The sequence below is a fragment of the Bacillus rossius genome, chromosome 7, assembly GCF_032445375.1.
Source record: "Bacillus rossius redtenbacheri isolate Brsri chromosome 7, Brsri_v3, whole genome shotgun sequence".
Taxonomy (NCBI): Eukaryota; Metazoa; Arthropoda; class Insecta; order Phasmatodea; family Bacillidae; genus Bacillus; species Bacillus rossius.
In genome coordinates this window covers 17,891,642-17,907,858 of record NC_086335.1, presented here as the reverse complement: position 1 = coordinate 17,907,858, position 16,217 = coordinate 17,891,642, and the positions used below count along the sequence as shown (strand labels likewise).

The window sequence follows — 16,217 nt, the reverse complement described above, 5'->3', positions numbered from 1 at the left end:
TGGCTGTACATTCATCAGAATCAAGCTGTATATTTTGTAACAAAACATTTACAACTATTCGAAGTGCTAAACAACATGAAATATATCACTGTCCTTTTAATGAAGTCGATAATTCGGTTTTGTGTGAAAATTGTAGTGTACCAATATGTCGACCTGATAGACTGAATAGACATTTACGAACATGTAAAGGACTTAGTCCATACAATAGGAAGACTGTTTGAATCGAGAAATCCACAAGACTTTAGTTCTATGTCTGTGTATTATTTTTTGTGCTTGTAGTAGTGTATTGAATTTATGTAATAAAAGTTTTTAAAAGTACTTGCGGTGTTTTTTATTTTCTCAATCCTGTCACTTTTTTAGTATTTTTTTAAATTAAAGTTGTTTTGTATCGGCCAGGGATCAAACCAAGGACCTTAGTCGATCTAATCAATCAGTATATAGATTACAAATTTATTTAATGGATTTTGAACTTTTTCCCGAATCTCTAGCATTAAAATTACGGATTTTCAAGATGGCGGCCAAATTTCAAGATGGTGGGTGTCACAGTAATAAATGATTACTGCACTCTAGCGGGTAAGAATCAAACTAACTAGGCGTCAGCGCACTCTCGCCGCCGATACAATGATGATGGTTTCCAACATCGAAGACAAGATGGCGGACATGACGTCATGCTCACTGTCGATATATATGCTTTGAAAAAAGTGGTTGGGGGGCAGTCTGTCAGCAGCCACCACAGGGGGAAGGATCGGTCGCCATTTTTAATTTTTTGACCTCGTCGGGTTCGAACCGAGGACTCCGAACTCCGTGTCTAAAAAGTTCAATATTTATAAATATTTTATTAAAATTTTATTAATTTAATTTTTTTTATAAATTTAAAAAAAATGTCATTAAAATTGGATAATAAATAAAAAAGTTAAAGATGGCGGCCGTAACGGAAATTGCAACGGTGACGTCATAATCCAAGATGGCGGAAAACAAAATGGTGGAAAGTTCGAGAAAACAAAATGACGTCATCCAAGATGTCGGATCCAAGATGGCGGATCCAAAATGGCCGCCGTGATCTACTTGTCCCGTTACGTTATGTCCCGTTACACCGTGTCCCGTTACGCTGTGTCCCGTTACGCTCGTCCAAGATGGCCGACGTGACGTCACAATCCAAGATGGCGGAAAGGACACACAGCTCCACAGCCAGAAGCCAGTGCCAGCTCCGTCATTTACATACTACTCTCATGAATCGCTTCCCCCTGCGTTGCACGGGCTTGGGACCGTCATTAATACTAGAGCAAGCCAATGTACGTAAGAAAAACTCAGTATAATCTCAATTAACGTATTTTATATACACAAAAAGAGTTACTATAGTATTAAAACCGCATTACAAAGATGCAAGCTTACCAAAAAAAATTGTATATAGATTAACATATTGTTACGATTTATTTATGTGGGGTAAAACTATTAGGGTCGCTTAGGGATAGGTCAATTACGTTTTAATTTCAAAGTTTTATTGATTACTAATATTTACAATAATAATAAAAAATCTTACTCATAAATGCCTTATCACCAATTTCTCGCAATTATAAATGTTTATTCCCAAGTTACTAAGTGTCTCAAATTTATACACACCGCACACCTCGCTGGGCCGCACTCCTCGCGCAACTCTCGCCGCAGCATCCCTCGAGCAACTCCGTCGTGGGACCCTGTCGCCCGTCGCCGCTGTTGCACTTCCCTTCGCTTGGGATCCGTTCGGAACTGCCACGGAGGCCGGCGTCGAAGGTTAAATAGTGTGAGGCGCCCTTTCTAGAACCAACAAGCGCAGTTGGGGGTCAGCCACGTCATCCTGTGCCGACCCGACGCCCGAAGCGTCGAGAAAAGCAGTGTCTATTCGCTGCGGCGTACCCGCGGAATTCCCCAGACTGCCCAGCGACAGATAATGGCGCCTAGGCAGAACGATGTGTGGGGTGCAGAGGGAGAAAGGGGTAACGATGTCTCTTATACTCCGGCTAGGCACGCCTGGTATGCCTTACCTCAATGGATGGCACTTGACGTCAGTGGTCGTGCGGGGCCGCCAGCCAGCTCCGATCCTGGCATCGCGGTCTGGTCTCACGCGTTCATAACATTGCCCCCTCCTTCAACCTGTTCGTCCCGAACATGTAACGCATCCCTTCCAGCATAGTTCATCAACCGGTCCAAATGTACCACTTTCCTCCGTCCCCTCTTTCCTCTCTGCATCCGGTAGACCACAAGACTTCGTTCGGGCCTTCCCACACTGCTTGAAGTTTAGGGTTTCTTCCCTTTCTTAGTGGAGGGTTGTACAGCCACAACTTATCGTCCACCTGGAATCCGGTTGAATTAGCCTTAAGGTCTTACCTAGTTTTCATTCGATTCATCGTTTATGGAAGATTTTTGCGTGCTTTTTCATGTATAAGCACTATTTGCTCCTCTAGAAGATTCACATAATCAGTGGTGGTTGTCGGCTCCCTGCGAGGACGACCGAACTTGACATCACAGGGCAGCCTTAACTCCTGTCCAAACTCAATACTCACAGGGCTCTGCCCAGTGGAGTCATGGATGGCAGACCTATATGCCATTAGGAACAACTGGATGTGTTGATCCCAATCCTGTTGATGCTCGGCCACAACCTTGGCAAGGTGTTCCTAAAGGGTTATGTTGAACGTTTCCAGCATGCCATCGGACTGAGGATGTAGGTCTGTAATCCTGGTTTTAATTATGCACAGCAACCGAAACATCTTCTGAAATATTGTCGACACGAAATTGTGGCCTTGGTCTGAGTGGAGCTCCATAGAACCGCCTTTCTTATTTTCTCGAGTACTTTTAAGTCTCAAATATTTATTCTATGACCATTAAAGTGAATAAAATTAATTCCACAATATTTTTGCGACTATAAAGTACTGGCACACCAATACGCTTGGCACGACTCACGATGTTCACGAAAGTGAATATAGACGAGTTAATGGCCCCGAAAAAGTGAGCTCTGCGCATGCGCGGAAGTTGAGCAATAGATAGGTCACGGATAGGACCCCACAGTTCGTTCCCTGGAAAATAAGAGACTGGCCGTGTTAAGGTACAGGTGTAGGACACCCCTATGTGTGCGCGGCGTCGCACGGCCGACTAGTGATCCGCATGTTGTCACCGCAGATGGTCGCCCCCGCGCCTGAGTCACGCGACCCGACGCGCGCGCCGCCTGGCGGTCGGACACAAAAACATCATCGCCTAATGGAATCCGGCACATTAATCACAGCGCGCCAACTGCGGCTAGGGTTATAAAACGGGAATAATGCGGCCCGGGGGGACGCGACAATAAGGCGAGAGAGGGGCCTTCTGCACGGACAGGAAACGCCCCTGTGTTCATTAAGCCGCGGGTCCCGGCGGAGACATGAATAACCTCAATCGGGACCGCGGGCCCGCCGAGTCCCCGCAGGAGGGACCAGGGCGCGGTGTGATGTCACACCATTCTTCTCCCGCCGTTACGGAGGGAGGACGTTAAATTGTTAGAAATGGTACGCAGAAAACGTACGCCGGTTTTTTTTATTTCACCGCAGCATCCCACGGTCTCGCCTTATGCACGGGTAGTCGTCGTTACGACTTAATACACTTCAGTCAATATGTGACCCTATGAAATCTCTCTCATTAACTATTCCTCGCTTTTGTTTCACGCGCTCTGCGGGATATTCAATGACGAAGTACATTCCTAACGTCTCATATTTTCCTCCTTTTGCTCGTCACGTTTTCAGGAAAAAAATTTTGGCATTTTTCGCCACGAATTTTTGCAAATAAACTGGTTAAGGTTTTACATTTAGTATATTCATGTTACCATCTAAATATAAGTAATTATGAAATAACTAAGTAATGCTACAAATTTGCGCAACTTAAAATTTCACCCACAACAAAAGTTATTACATGAGAAATGTGTTTTATTATAGTAAAATTCTTCAAAAATGCTATAATGTATGAAATATTACTACTACATAAACGTATTTTTTATTCTAGTAGCAAGTATGCTTATTATTAATATTATCGGCATTTTAATGAAATCTTTCATTTGGATTTGGGAGTAAAGCTATGGTGGGACAGGGGACGAGGAATAGTATCTTATCCAACTACTCCGTAAGTACAACCGGTAAGATTGCAGAATGATACGTATATGCGTTTTCATAAGACCCTTCATGTCATCAGTTGTCAGTTATTTGTGTGGGCACAAATAAAACCAAACTTCTTAAAACTAGTCATAAATTCCCTACTCCGTTTACTCCCTCTTACATGAAACCGTCCTAATTCCTCCCTTACTACTCTGGAGCAAGGCCATTATAGCCTGCGTCATTTAAACTGGCTCAGACATTGCACTTCTCAAAGTTCCAAATGAAACTTGCAAAGCAGCACATGAAGTTGCTTTACAATCACTGATGATCACATAAATTGTATCAACTATGTTGACTCAACATCATCAGCAGAAGGATACGACCACCAGTGTTACTACTTTGGAGAGTTATCAAAGTTAAGACAATTTAGGTTACTCACACTATACTTTCTCCAGATACTGCATTGTGTTTGTATAGTGTATCTGTCTTTGTATGTAAAGAGCGCGCTATTGGTGAGACATAAGGTCTAAGAAAAATATAAATAAAAATTGTTATGTTCTGCTCAATAGCTTGGAGACAATTAAGGAGTAGCTTGTGTCCACAATAATAATGGGATCAGATGTTGGTTTGGGCCTGACGTCTATCTTGACCCATTATCTATTCTCAGGCAAGCAGATAAGATGTCATACACAAATTGGCCCTATTCAGCTCTCTGAGTATAACTGTACGACGTATACACCGTAGGTAAAATTAAAGCTATTTTTGTGTAAAATCGTAGTTAAAATATACAAACCTTAAGTAACAACTTATATAATACAATATATAACAATTCTTGATATTTAATGTGTTATATTTTTGTGGAAAGCCAGTTGGAATATCAAAGTATTTGCAAATAAAGTTTATTTGAAGTTGTAAAAAAATTAATAACCTTTCCAGCCTAATTATTCTCGCTAATGAGACGATCATGTCAAAATTAAAAATTATTAGAAATAAAAAATATATTTTTGCTATGTCTATTATTTCTTTAATTTCGAGAAATAAAAATGCAATAATTTACAGTAAATAACACAGTTAGCTTCTTATAATGTTTGTGTATTTAAGGAGTTTATATACATAATTATGAAAAACTAATTTTAAAAACCTGAAAATTCTTTATTATTTATCACCACACCATACATATGGCACTGATTGGCATTACAACATCCAAAGAGAAGAGGCAAGAAGACAACTATCTCATACCAGTTCATTACCTACCGTGTAGAGGTGAGGAAGTGTTTAATGAGTGAAGTATTGTCGTCCTTATTGCTCCTGTGCTACATAATCAGAGCTCGCGAAATACCGTCAGCCAGGCGTGGAATTACATCGCTAATTTGCTGCTTCTATTTTAGTCGTGGAACCAGGTTTTGTTCATGTTTCGTCTTGGCGGCAAGACAGTGAAAGTAATAACATTTAAAAGTTGGCATGCCCCGATCAGAGCGAATTCTCTGGGACAATGTTAAGTGCTAATCACACTTAGTAGCTGTTGTCCGGGAGTAGCTGTCAGTACGAGGCTCTGATAGTACGGTCCATGTGTGCGGCGGAACGGTGCTGATACTATTGGCCAGTGACAGCCCACAGCATCGTTTAAACAATCTTTCAACACACAAATAGTAATGGAATAGCAGTCTTTTTTTTGGACGTGACAACGTCTAATAAATCGATGAACGCCGGCTGCAAGCACGAAAAAGTGTCCCGTAACGCACATTGTCTCGTAACGCTGTGTCCCGTTAAACTCATTGTACGCTTGCGCCGCATCTATCTCTCTTCCACTCGATTGGAACAATAATCTATTTGTCTTTTTCGAGGCACATTAAACTTGAAACACTCCTATTCGTTTCCTACTTTTCCTATCATCGTCCTAACCTTAACAGAATAACACAGATTGGAAGAAGTTAAATAGAAAACATGTATAAATGTTATAGTTAAAATAATCTCTTCGTTAAAGGAATAAACATATTTGAATTAATGAGTGAAAATAAAAGTAAATTTTTCAATTAAATTGTTGATTTCATTTCACTCTTCTTTGTATCCATACAATATAGTGCTAATTCAATAAAACTTATTCAATTTTATTCGTAAAAGTATGCAATCATTACATAAATGTTTTGTTATGACGTCACTTTAAACTATCGTCCGTAAACCGACTTTACAGACAACCAATTTTTATTTCCCTGTTCCTTATTTCATGCCACAAATTATTTCTATGGGTTTTTATACGTAAAAATAATACATTTTTTTATAATACACCTATTAATAATTTAATTGGTGCCTGGCCCTGGTAACACTTTCAAAAATGAAATCTGACCCCTGAAAGTAGTGAGGCTGGTCATCACCGCTGTTTGGCACGGCTCCAGAAAGAATCCCCTGGAGCATGAACAGCTGCAGTAACCTCGCCGGACAGGGGATCAGTCACAACAGGCAGCCAGGCGCGGCGGACAATCAGCGGCGCCATGTATAATGCAGGGGGTTGTCGCGCCCAATTGGCCGGGCCGTCGCTGCTGTGACGAGCCGGGCGCAGAGGGCCTGACGCGCCGAGTGTGGCCAGTCCCGACCTCTGAGGCACCCAGTCGCCTCCCGCGTGGCTCGGAGCAGACCGCCATCTTGGACATCCCGCTGTAAACAAGTCTCCAGGCATAGCCGGGCGTGGCGCCGAGTGTGGCCAGTCCCGACATCTGAGGACACCCAGTCGCCTCCCGTGTGGCTCGGAGCAGACCGCCATCTTGGACATCCCGCTGCAACCAAGTCTCCAGGCATAGCCGGGCGTGGCGCCGAGTGTGGCCAGTCCCGACATCTGAGGACACCCAGTCGCCTCCCGTGTGGCTCGGAGCAGACCGCCATCTTGGACATCCCGCTGTAATCAAGTCTCCAGGCATAGCCGGACGTGGCGCCGAGTGTGGCCAGTCCCGACATCTGAGGACACCCAGTCGCCTCCCGTGTGGCTCGGAGCAGACCGCCATCTTGGACATCCCGCTGTATTCAAGTCTCCAGGCATAGCCGGGCGTGGCGCCGAGTGTGGCCAGTCCCGACATCTTAGGACACCCAGTCGCCTCCCGTGTGGCTCGGAGCAGACCGCCATCTTGGACATCCCGCTGTAATCAAGTCTCCAGGCATAGCCGGACGTGGCGCCGAGTGTGGCCAGTCCAGACATCTGAGGACACCCAGTCGCCTCCCGTGTGGCTCGGAGCAGACCGCCATCTTGGACATCCCGCTGTAACCAAGTCTCCAGGCATAGCCGGGCGTGGCGCCGAGTGTGGCCAGTCCCGACATCTGAGGACACCCAGTCGCCTCCCGTGTGGCTCGGAGAAGACCGCCATCTTGGACATCCCGCTGTAATCAAGTCTCCAGGCATAGCCGGGCGTGGCGCCGAGTGTGGCCAGTCCCGACATCTGAGGACACCCAGTCGCCTCCCGTGTGGCTCGGAGCAGACCGCCATCTTGGACATCCCGCTGTAATCAAGTCTCCAGGCATAGCCGGGCGTGGCGCCGAGTGTGGCCAGTCCCGACATCTGAGGACACCCAGTCGCCTCCCGTGTGGCTCGGAGCAGACCGCCATCTTGGACATCCCGCTGTAATCAAGTCTCCAGGCATAGCCGGGCGTGGCGCCGAGTGTGGCCAGTCCCGACATTGAGGACACCCAGTCGCCTCCCGTGTGGCTCGGAGCAGACCGCCATCTTGGACATCCCGCTGTAATCAAGTCTCCAGGCATAGCCGGGCGTGGCGCCGAGTGTGGCCAGTCCCATCCTCTGAGGACACCCAGTCGCCTCCCGTGTGGCTCGGAGCAGACCGCCATCTTGGACATCCCGCTGTAATCAAGTCTCCAGGCATAGCCGGGCGTGGCGCCGAGTGTGGCCAGTCCCGACATCTGAGGACACCCAGTCGCCTCCCGTGTGGCTCGGAGCAGACCGCCATCTTGGACATCCCGCTGTAATCAAGTCTCCAGGCATAGCCGGGCGTGGCGCCGAGTGTGGCCAGTCCCGACATCTGAGGACACCCAGTCGCCTCCCGTGTGGCTCGGAGCAGACCGCCATCTTGGACATCCCGCTGTAATCAAGTCTCCAGGCATAGCCGGGCGTGGCGCCGAGTGTGGCCAGTCCCGACATTTGAGGACACCCAGTCGCCTCCCGTGTGGCTCGGAGCAGACCGCCATCTTGGACATCCCGCTGTAATCAAGTCTCCAGGCATAGCCGGGCGTGGCGCCGAGTGTGGCCAGTCCCGACATCTGAGGACACCCAGTCGCCTCCCGTGTGGCTCGGAGCAGACCGCCATCTTGGACATCCCGCTGTAATCAAGTCTCCAGGCATAGCCGGGCGTGGCGCCGAGTGTGGCCAGTCCCATCCTCTGAGGACACCCAGTCGCCTCCCGCGTGGCTCGGAGCAGACCGCCATCTTGGACATCCCGCTGTAATCAAGTCTCCAGGCATAGCCGGGCGTGGCGCCGAGTGTGGCCAGTCCCGACATCTGAGGACACCCAGTCGCCTCCCGCGTGGCTCGGAGCAGACCGCCATCTTGGACATCCCGCTGTAATCAAGTCTCCAGGCATAGCCCGGCGTGGCGCCGAGTGTGGCCAGTCCCGACATCTGAGGACACCCAGTCGCCTCCCGTGTGGCTCGGAGCAGACCGCCATCTTGGACATCCCGCTGTAATCAAGTCTCCAGGCATAGCCGGGCGTGGCGCCGAGTGTGGCCAGTCCCGACATCTGAGGACACCCAGTCGCCTCCCGTGTGGCTCGGAGCAGACCGCCATCTTGGACATCCCGCTGTAATCAAGTCTCCAGGCATAGCCGGGCGTGGCGCCGAGTGTGGCCAGTCCCGACATCTGAGGACACCCAGTCGCCTCCCGTGTGGCTCGGAGCAGACCGCCATCTTGGACATCCCGCTGTAATCAAGTCTCCAGGCATAGCCGGGCGTGGCGCCGAGTGTGGCCAGTCCCGACATCTGAGGACACCCAGTCGCCTCCCGTGTGGCTCGGAGCAGACCGCCATCTTGGACATCCCGCTGTAATCAAGTCTCCAGGCATAGCCGGGCGTGGCGCCGAGTGTGGCCAGTCCCATCCTCTGAGGACACCCAGTCGCCTCCCGTGTGGCTCGGAGCAGACCGCCATCTTGGACATCCCGCTGTAATCAAGTCTCCAGGCATAGCCGGGCGTGGCGCCGAGTGTGGCCAGTCCCGACATCTGAGGACACCCAGTCGCCTCCCGCGTGGCTCGGAGCAGACCGCCATCTTGGACATCCCGCTGTAATCAAGTCTCCAGGCATAGCCGGGCGTGGCGCCGAGTGTGGCCAGTCCCGACATCTGAGGACACCCAGTCGCCTCCCGTGTGGCTCGGAGCAGACCGCCATCTTGGACATCCCGCTGTAATCAAGTCTCCAGGCATAGCCGGGCGTGGCGCCGAGTGTGGCCAGTCCCGACCTCTGAGGACACCCAGTCGCCTCCCGTGTGGCTCGGAGCAGACCGCCATCTTGGACATCCCGCTGTAATCAAGTCTCCAGGCATAGCCGGGCGTGGCGCCGAGTGTGGCCAGTCCCGACCTCTGAGGACACCCAGTCGCCTCCCGTGTGGCTCGGAGCAGACCGCCATCTTGGACATCCCGCTGTAATCAAGTCTCCAGGCATAGCCGGGCGTGGCGCCGAGTGTGGCCAGTCCCGACATCTGAGGACACCCAGTCGCCTCCCGTGTGGCTCGGAGCAGACCGCCATCTTGGACATCCCGCTGTAATCAAGTCTCCAGGCATAGCCGGGCGTGGCGCCGAGTGTGGCCAGTCCCGACATCTGAGGACACCCAGTCGCCTCCCGTGTGGCTCGGAGCAGACCGCCATCTTGGACATCCCGCTGTAATCAAGTCTCCAGGCATAGCCGGGCGTGGCGCCGAGTGTGGCCAGTCCCGACATCTGAGGACACCCAGTCGCCTCCCGTGTGGCTCGGAGCAGACCGCCATCTTGGACATCCCGCTGTAATCAAGTCTCCAGGCATAGCCGGGCGTGGCGCCGAGTGTGGCCAGTCCCGACCTCTGAGGACACCCAGTCGCCTCCCGCGTGACTCGGAGCAGACCGCCATCTTGGAGGTCCCGCTGCAACCAAGTCTCCAGGCATAGCCGGGCGACGTAAAACATTCAAATGTTCAGTAAGGACTTTTGATATCCAAGCAGGTAAAGAATTGTTAAATATGTCCAAATGTAAACAATATTGTTGGGAAGGTACATTGTTTATTAATATCATTTCCGACTTCTATTCATCTGCCAATTAAAGGAAATTTTACAAGTGAAACGAGTTCACACGCTTGTGGTTTATGTCCTGACATTAATCCTTAATGTGGTTGCGCGGACGTTCGCCAAAATATGTTTTTTTTTAATTGTAGATAACAGTTGCATTCGTTATTTTTTAAGTCTATAGCTTCCTGTAGATCGTTTTATGTCGTTTCATATATGCATAGAGAAATTGGACAAGTCATGTTTCACAAAAAAAAATATAATTAAATTGACCAAAAATTTATATATATTACTTTCTTCGAATTTGTTTTGAGAAATTATGACAGGAGTATGGTTGTGGGTTGATAAAACAGCAGCACCCGGAGAAAACTCTGCTGAACACGGAAGTGGCACCAGCGCCTTGGAGGTGGAAGGCGCGGCAGACGGTGCGACCAGCAGACTGACCCACGTGCTCGCTGCTGTGGCTCGTGTGTGGCTCCTGTGGCGGGAGGAAGTGGCGCTTCCTGCGGCTGTGGCTGCCTTATCGCGCCGCCGCGCAGTTTATCACTCCTGACAGCTGAATGCCAGCGCCGCGCCGACGGCTGATGCTCGCGGCAGATAGCTCGTCAGGCGAGGCTACTTCTTCAGCGCCTCCACGTGGCCGTCTGTGCCTCGACACTCCGACAGCAGTCCCTCATCGCCTCGACTTACATTGCAGGCTGGAAGGGAGCTTCATTTCCAAAACTAAAATCATTTACAAATTAAGAGTTATAACTAGGGACTGGAAGAATTCGCGTTTTCAACGACCTCCAGGATAGACTCCACGATCCTGTGCACACTCGGGCAAACGTCACATGTTCATTGGCTACTGACTTCTGAGGCGTCTCAACTGTGAGACTCGTGATTCGATACTGCTTTGACTGAGGGTCTATAGTTGGCCCACAGTCCTCCAGGTTAACAGTGAAACAATACCAGAAGTTGCATAAAGGTACAATTATTTGCATTCCAGCATATCGCGAAAAGAATCCGCGAATTTTTCTGGTCTCTAGTTATAACAATATAATATATATGAGCATTTATTTTAGTACTCGCCAGTGATGGATAAACATCTAACCTCGGTGACAAGTTGTTCATGCTGCATATTTACTTATTATACGAAAATTGGACTCAAAATGTAACGTAGAATTCTTCAAAATAATGCCGAGCGTGATAAATAAACGGATAAATAAAATAGTCGCTTTTCAAATACAAAACATTTTAGGATGTGATTCACACGCATACATTCTGCGTTCGCCGCTATAATTCGCTGCCTGAATCGTAAACGCTGCTTGACACCATCAGACGCAGGTAAAAATTAGCAGCACGAAACACCCGGAAATTTTGAACTATTAGAAATGACTGCGATAAAACCCCGCTTTAGACGTGATTTTCGACAAGGAATTTTATTAAACTTTGTTAAAATTCCCAAAACCGTCAATAGTATAAAGTTCGCGCACACGTTAGAAGTTATAGTTCTATGGCATAATTAAAATATTAACCTGAAACATTTTTAAACCAATTTTATGACACTAAGTATTTTACTGTATATATTTGTTTTTGCTCAAACGACAGAAATATGTCTGTAAATGCTTTCTACGAGCATACCTTAACCTCAGGGGGCAGGCATTAGCGGTTTGGAATTTTCGCGCTACTGCGCACTGCGTCATGTGGAATGCAGAGCGCTCGGATTCGGATAAAAACGGACTAACTCACACGCCGCTTGACACGATAAATTTCGCCGGTCAGCACAGACAATAATTTCGTGACTTGATGTACCCTCAATTTTCCAGCCCCTACTCAGTCACACCTGTGTTTTCGTACCATGTGCGTCTCAGCCTGAGGACGGCAGCAGATAGCAGTTCCCGAAACGTCGCTTGTTACTGTTTTGGAAAACTACTGTGTTTGTTTCGTCTTCTCGTTTTGGTGTGTTTTTGTCTCATCTCCACTGTTGTGCTAAATTTTTTCTGGGGTTCAATATTGTTGTGCTCGTTCTCTTTGTCCATTTTTCTTTGTTTTTCTTAGTTTGTTGACCATATTCCTGTTATGGAATATAATGTGGTGTATATATCCTGTTGACAACAAAAATGTTTTGCTTTTTTTTGTGTATTTTGTCTTTTGGTTTTTTGTAGTTTTCTTCTACAGACATACATGTGCTTAGCAATGGCGTATGTCCAAAAACTTACATCAAGTTATGCACTCACATTGCACAAATCTTTCAAAGATAATAATTTTGTGTAGTCTTAAACATATTGTGATAAGTAGAAGAGGAGAAGGCATGTAGTCCATAAAGTGAAGTCACTTTCGCTTATCTACCGAGGCTATTCTGGCTATCATAACAATGCCATTTCCAATACTTTTCTTATGACAACGCCACTGTTTTGGTAGCCACGGTTTTTGGCTTCAGCTAATAACACGGGGCAATGATTCTACATGCCTACTCCTCTACTTCATACCTCCATGCTTAAACTCTAGTTAACGTACACAAGAGTCAAAAATAGTGTGATGTGTTTTATAATGCAAATAATAATATAATGATCACATTAATAGCTAAATTGTTTAAGAGATTTATTAAGGGAATACAATCAAAATGATTCAGTTGCGTACAAAATTTATTTTTGTTTGTGCAAGTTGTTTATTGAAAATGATATATTTAAACGAATTTGATCCAAGATTTCATAAAAAAAGTTAACTAGTTCATTAATGTTAAACAGAGACAAAATAATAATGGCACAATTTTTTATATACAAATCACTACAAAAACTAAGATAGGCGACAGTAAAAATACAACTTTGCACAATACATTTCAAAATTGATACATATAAATTAAAAATATAAATAAAGTAAAATAATTTTATATAAATGACAAAATTATTTAAGACCCACCTCAATTGCACGATGAAGCTAACAAACTATCTGTCTTATTATGTTACTATATGTTATGCTTGAACGTCATAACTGTAAAACTGAAACAATAACACTAGGCATTGTGCACTGTACAACATATTTCCACCATGCTGTCACTGGGGTTCGAGAAACTAGTATTTTTAGTATTAATTCCTAGCTGTTTCCATAGATAACGCTCTGTTTCCTCCACCCATGTCGCTTACTATTGCTACAACCGGGATACCACATTCTTGTACTTTACGTATAATTTCTTTTAATATAGCTCGGACATGAACTGATTCATTTTCCCGCCGCAAAGACTTGAGCGAGCCACAGAGCAGCGAGGAAGTATCCGCAGTCGCTCTGCGCTCCCTTCCCGGCTCGGCGGGAGACGATGTTTCCACGTGACGTCATGAGCCTGGCTTAGGGAGGGGGAAAGATGCGCGCGCCTTTACCTTCTCTCTTTCCTAATACCATGCCTTAACCTTATTGAGCTGATTGAACATTACTATTATTTGATGTTATTCAAAATGTAAAAAAAAAATATTTTGACGAGATTTTAACCTTGTCTCCTGAGGTTACCAAGTGCGCGCTCTACCACTGTGCTAGCAAGCCTCTTGAACACGTCAAGAGGAGAACATTTACTATAGCCATTGTAATGGCAGCTTTCTTAGGTATTTTTTTAAAAAAAAGTGATTACTTTTTACCATGACTATTTTAGTTTACCAAATATATTCCAGGGTAGTTTCACCTATCATATAAAGTTTCATTTGACACATCGATACGCTTGGTATGTGCCCTAATGTTTATGAAAGTGACTATATACAGTTTTAAATTACCAAAAGTGGGTCCGCCATTTGGTGACATATTTTCGTTTATAGAAATTACTCCTATGAAATGCCGTACACCGAGAAATAAGATGTTTACTCATCAATAATATTTGTAGGTGATCCATGAATAAGAATGGTTAGCAGATGAAACAGTGAAATGAAGGACCAGGAATGAGCGCGTGTGCGGGGGGAGTGAAGTGGAGTGCAGAGCTGGCCGGCAGTGATTCAGGCGCCTCCCCAGCCGCCGGGGACAGTACCTCAGGAGCTGTCCGCAGGAGCGGCAGTGAGTTACTGACGAGGCCGGCGCCCGATCCTCGTCCAGCCATTTTCACTTGCAAGGCAGGAATGGATTGGATTGTGCCCCTGGGAGCGACCCCTCGGGTCAGAGGGCGAGCCGGGGGAGGTCAAGGCGTTTATCGTGCGGTCAGCGGACAGCTCCCTCTGGGAGGGGCGTGATGCGGGGGGGAGGTAGCCGCTCCGAGCTTTACAAGGGTCTCCCGAGAGCAGGAGACACGTGTAGGTGCATTTATCTTCGACCTGCCCTCCCCTCCACCCTTTCTGCTCCTACTCCTGACCGCCTCAGGATACGACCTGTCCCTCGGCCGACCCAGAGCAGCCTCCGAGGAACTGGAGTCCCTCTGGCAGCCGCCGTGGCTGGAATTACAGTTTCACCTTCAACAAAATAACAACAGATATATTTTAGCAATATGTCAATACTTCTGTTGGCTTTTATGAACAACGTATCAAAATCCGCTGAAAATCTATTGTATTTATGCGTCAATTAAAATCTAATATTGGGTTTATATATATATATAAACCTTTGACACTGACTACTCAATATACAATATTAAAACTAAATATCCCATTTAAAATTATTGGCTTGAATATCAATGCACTGTTTATGTGCGAATAATACTTATAAATATTTAATTACATAATGGGACGCATACGTCATCTTACCCTTAAAACTACGTTGTACATTATTATCTATTAATACATTTAAATGCCCTGGTGTTTTTTTTTTATCATAAAACAATCTCGTGTTTTATTACGACAAACAAAAATTACTCTGGGATATGTATTCCAAGTACTATGCATTTAAATATTCTTAAATATGTGTGTTGCATAAATATCGTCCACATGGCAAACACGAAATAGGCCTGAGAGCTGATTAATCTGCGGCTATGTAAAAAAAACAATGCGACATTCCTTCAAAAATGTGGCTTGCATAACTCCAAATTTTCTTATTTTTTTACGAATTCACATAATGACTAGATAATTCCCTTTTTCGTGCACCGATATTAACTGCAAGGTTTTCAAATCATGTAAATGTGTGTTTTACTGAGTGTGCTTGGAACCAAACATTGAGTAGTTTCAGAATGTGTACCTGCATTCCAAATCACTGCAACAAAGTACCACCGCTTGGCTATTAATTTCCAGGCCTTCGGGGGAAGGCCTGGAATGTTTCCCGTACATTGAAAATACACATGGAAATACATACATCCAAATTAAGTGAGACTCAATAACTTGGTGTTTTTCACGATATTTACAGTGAGTGGCAAGGTCCAATTAAGAATATATTGCGATAAAAAGACACGAAAAAATGACACTTAACAGCAGAATACGACGACCACATATTTATCACTTCAGCCTATGTAACAGCTTCAGGCCCTTAAGCCAATGTAACACCTTTTCACTGGTAAGCAAAAATGTAATTTCTCTCTGGCGATTTTATGTCACAGTTCTCTTTGGTGAGCCAATGTCACAGCTCCCCGCTGGTGAGCAAATGATATAACTACTATTTGGTGAACCAATGTTTCAGCATCATTATGGTAAGCATTTGTTTACAGCTTCTTGTTGGTGAGCCAATGTTACAGCTTTATTCTGGTGAGCCAATATTACAGCTTCTCTGTTGTGAGCTAATGGTGCAGAGTTTCTTTGGTGAGTTAATTTTAGTTTCTCGCTGGCAAGCGTTTCGTTTCATGATGTTTTTAAGGTTTTTTTCTTTTCCTAGCTCCAAGACAGGTAATGACTGGTCCCTTATCCACCATACTGCCGAAAGTGATGTCGAACCATTGTACCGTCACTACGTCTGACTCGCCCAAGTCATGTAAGGTTATCACTCCATATAGTCTTCTTGCCTTCCATTCCT

At 46.0% G+C, this 16,217-nt stretch overlaps 1 protein-coding gene across 1 annotated transcript in view; it reads right to left on the bottom strand.

The window, feature by feature from the left end:
• Positions 1-3,098: 3,098 nt before the first annotated feature.
• The window catches only part of LOC134534409 (basic salivary proline-rich protein 2-like), a 62,891-nt gene continuing 49,772 nt past the window's right edge, over positions 3,099-16,217 (bottom strand). Inside the window, exons 4-5 of the mRNA XM_063372874.1 lie at positions 10,728-10,853; positions 3,099-3,199 (exon numbers count right to left, since the gene is read on the bottom strand). Of these exons, the coding sequence (XP_063228944.1) occupies positions 3,099-3,199; positions 10,728-10,853 (227 nt within the window). The remainder of the gene's footprint in view (positions 3,200-10,727; positions 10,854-16,217) is intronic.